Below are 3,511 nucleotides of genomic sequence, written 5' to 3'. Positions count from 1 at the left end.
AAAAAAAAAAATATGTGCACTTACATTTTTTGGCACCCTCTGTTATACATGTACATGGATGTCCTCATTAGAGTCCATAATCCTAGGTGGACACTGCTTATCTGTGTCCCAGGAGCTGCGGAAGGAGCTGTGGAATAAGTAGCAGGAGTCTGAGGTGCTTGGAGCTTATTAGGCAGCAAGTGTACTTGCCGGGGCAGGTACACCTTCTGGCCTTCTGTACACCCCTTAGGCCTTCTGTAGGGGTGTGGAGCACCTTTTGGGAACAGTGACGCTGCTCTGCTTCAGATGTCACAGTTCACTGTGTACTGATGGTTATTTCTTCCTATCCCTTCTTAAGCCTTCCCCAGTTGTCAGTATATCATAGACCCTAATTCCTCTTCCCTCATGAATTCTTTCATTAGCTAGTTACTGCACTGCCAGTGCTGTGTTACATATTAACATTTAAGTGTTCACTGCGTGTTGGGCACTCCTGCCAAATAAACAGTTTTATGTGGACTATTCCAGTAGCCTGACCTCATGTTACTGTCCCCAGTTTATGGATGGGGACACTGAGGCAGTAGGCCAAAACCAGCTGACTGAGGGGTGCAGATTAACCCCTCACCCTGGCCTTATCAACACGTTTTTCTAAACAAACCAAGCTGATGTAGATTCCTCTGAGTAAACTGTGCTTTTACAATACTTAAAAATAACTATTTGGGGGAAAAAGAGGTCTGAGAAAAATCTTCTTAGCTACTTACGTGTTTGTCATGTCATTATCACCTCTCTGCCAGCTGCTCTACAGCCCTTGTTAATTTTTTCTCACCCATCTGTAAGGAAGGAAAATTGTTCTTTCATCTCCTTGTTACACTTGAGAAATGATGCGGAGATCAATTTGTACCACACCGCCGTTCCCCCAGGCAGAAACAGAGTTGAAAGGAACAGACTGGAGGAGCTGCTCTCATTTTGGGCTCTGTACTTTGAAGTAGAGGATTACAAGTTTGTCAGGATTGATTTTTAAGTACCACTCCTAATTACTTCTCAACCCAGAGTACTAATGTTATAAAAGAGAAGGAAAAAAAGCTGGGTATGGTGGCTCATGGCTGTAGTCCCAGCTACTTGGGAGGCTGAAGCAGGAGGATCACTTGAGTTCAAGTCCAGGCCAGGGAAACATAGATAGTGCGACCTTGTCACTTTAAGAAGAAGGAAAAAAAAGCTGTAGAAACCATTAGAGCTGCCAGAAAGAGGATGGGCAGGCCCCAGCCCTTTGTTGCTACTCTTCCTGGAGATGCAAATCTCCAGTGTCCACACCTTATTTTAACACCTTTTCCCTGTTTTTTCTAGCAGTTCACGTGCTTTTCAAGGGTTACTCATCAGAAATACTCTATGGACTTCACATTGTTTGCCAGTAATAGTTTAAATTTATTCATGAGCCTTCACCAAACCAAAAGGGTATATGGCTGGCTCAGGAGTAGGGAGTGTCCAGCCAGGGTATACATCCTGCAGTGAGGTCATCGATTTCCTATAAATAAACACCCCTCACCCTTCCTTCCTCTCTTAAAAACAATAAATGTTTAAAACAAAGCAAAAACCCTGCATGTCTCAATAATGTGGCCTTGAATTTTAGAGAAGGTAGTTTAAGTTCTTGCACAGGAGAGGGAGGATATGCATATATAAGACAAACAGAAAATTTGGGATAAACCAAGCATATGCATCATGTTTATGAAATGACCACAGTGGCTTATAGGAAGGTTCGTAGATGTTCATTCAGAAACTAGGGCTTGCTGGGTAAAAGTCCATCTGACATGGGAGCTGGTCCGTGTGCTGTCCCTGCTCAGCCATGTCCCTTTCCTCCTCTAGCTTCAGTTTGTGCTGACAATCATCCAGACCAGCTGTGGGGTCATCTGGCCATGCACATTCCCTCTCGGTTGGTTGTATTTCCAGATCGGATACATGATTTCCCTGATTGCTCTATTCACAAACTTCTATATTCAGGTGAGTCTCACCCTTCGCTGGGTCTCTACCAGCAAAGGCCCTCGTCTATTCATTTAACAGGGACCTGTAGATTTCCTTCTGGTGCCAGGCACTGGAGTCACAGGACAGCCCTGCCTTCAAGAGCTTCCGGCTAGTTAGAAGACAATAAAATGTGTTCTAGATCCCAGGCAGGGGAGTCTGGGGGTTCACATAGGAAATGCAGAACTGTTCAGCAAGATCTTGTAATGCTTCTCTGAGCCCTACTACACTGAACGTTGTGGCTACTTGAAATTTCAGAAGAGATTTCTGTCACAGTCCTTACGTATTTTGCCCCAGTTTTCTTATGCATTTACTGCTCAAGTTTGGGGATTCAGCTGATTCCCAGGCACATGATGTAGGTTTCTGCTCACAGAAAGGTCCACACTGGCAGATTATCTCCAGGGGAGCCTGACCACTTTGCAGCCACTGCTGATTCTCCTGCCACCTGTCACCCTTGGGTGACGTGGGCTCCTGCTTCTTTAGCAGTGCCTGGCAGACACTGATTTGAGGAAGATGCAAGGGCAGAGACCAGGAGTCCTAGCTTAGCTGCTTCTCTCCCCTGTGCCCACAAGCACATGTATGTGGTGTGTTGAAATTGGGTTGAGGTCATGTGCTGCTGGGCTTAGTGGTTTATGGCTGTGCTGTGAGACATACACCAGGAAGGTGAAAGGCCAAGACCCAATAGAGCTGGACCCGTGCTTGCTCTGACTGCCTCCTGCAGCATAGCACTTTGTACATGAGGACTGAAATTGTCACTGAGGCAAAGAGGAAATTTTGAAATGAAGGGATGTGAGTGTCAAGACAGCCTCTGCCAGGCGGGAGAATAATATGACCACTTACCCCCTGTCCTCTGCCATCCAGATACTAAAAAAGCAGAGTAAAGTGCAAGTTAAAGGTTCTGTGCAGTGTTTCAACTAGTATTTCTCCTGTCACCTACCACTCAGTGAACTTACCTAAGGCTAAGCCTCAAGAAGATGAAAGAGTGATTGCAAGCAGTGGCAAAAAAATTTGATTATGGAGACTTGCCCTTAAATTTAGTTTCTTCTTGGTAAAATTTGATCATAAAAGGAAACTAAGCCTAAGGTTAGGGAGGCAGTTCCCCGCAAAGCTCCCCGGAATGAACACTGCTTCCTGGTCACATGGCTGTCATCCGCCCTTGTGCATTTCAGACCTACAACAGGAAGGGGGCCTCCCGGAGGAAAGACCACCTGAAGGACCACCAGAACGGGTCCGTGGCTGCTGCGAACGGGCACACCAACAACTTTTCTTTCCTGCAAAACAATGTGAAGCCAAGGAAGCCGAGGAAGGATTGAAATCCAAGAGTTGAAAACCTCCAAACCGCGTCATCTGATTGTAAGCACAGTATGAGTTGTGCCCGATGCTCGTTAACAGCTGCTGTAACTAGTCCAGCCTACAATAGTGTGACTCACGTAGGACCCCTTTCATCAGTTCAAAACCCTTAGAAAACGTATACAGATTATACAGGTAGGTTAAGATTTCTAACATTTCTGGGCTCTCATCA

The 3,511-nt window shown here is 45.6% G+C and overlaps 1 protein-coding gene across 4 annotated transcripts in view; it reads left to right on the top strand.

The window, feature by feature from the left end:
- Window positions 1-3,507, top strand: part of ELOVL5 (ELOVL fatty acid elongase 5) — a 79,960-nt gene extending 76,453 nt beyond the window's left edge. For all 4 annotated transcript variants that reach the window (XM_003789648.3, XM_023513159.1, XM_023513160.1 and 1 more), the window contains 2 exons: window positions 1,837-1,971; window positions 3,159-3,507. In XM_003789648.3, the coding sequence (XP_003789696.1) occupies window positions 1,837-1,971; window positions 3,159-3,302 (279 nt within the window). In that variant the 3' untranslated portion in view covers window positions 3,303-3,507. The remainder of the gene's footprint in view (window positions 1-1,836; window positions 1,972-3,158) is intronic.
- Window positions 3,508-3,511: the final 4 nt, after the last annotated feature.

Source organism: Otolemur garnettii, unplaced genomic scaffold (genome assembly GCF_000181295.1).
Source record: "Otolemur garnettii isolate 467f Iridium unplaced genomic scaffold, OtoGar3 scaffold00035, whole genome shotgun sequence".
Classification (NCBI taxonomy): Eukaryota; Metazoa; Chordata; class Mammalia; order Primates; family Galagidae; genus Otolemur; species Otolemur garnettii.
This window is presented reverse-complemented; position numbering and strand designations above follow the sequence as displayed.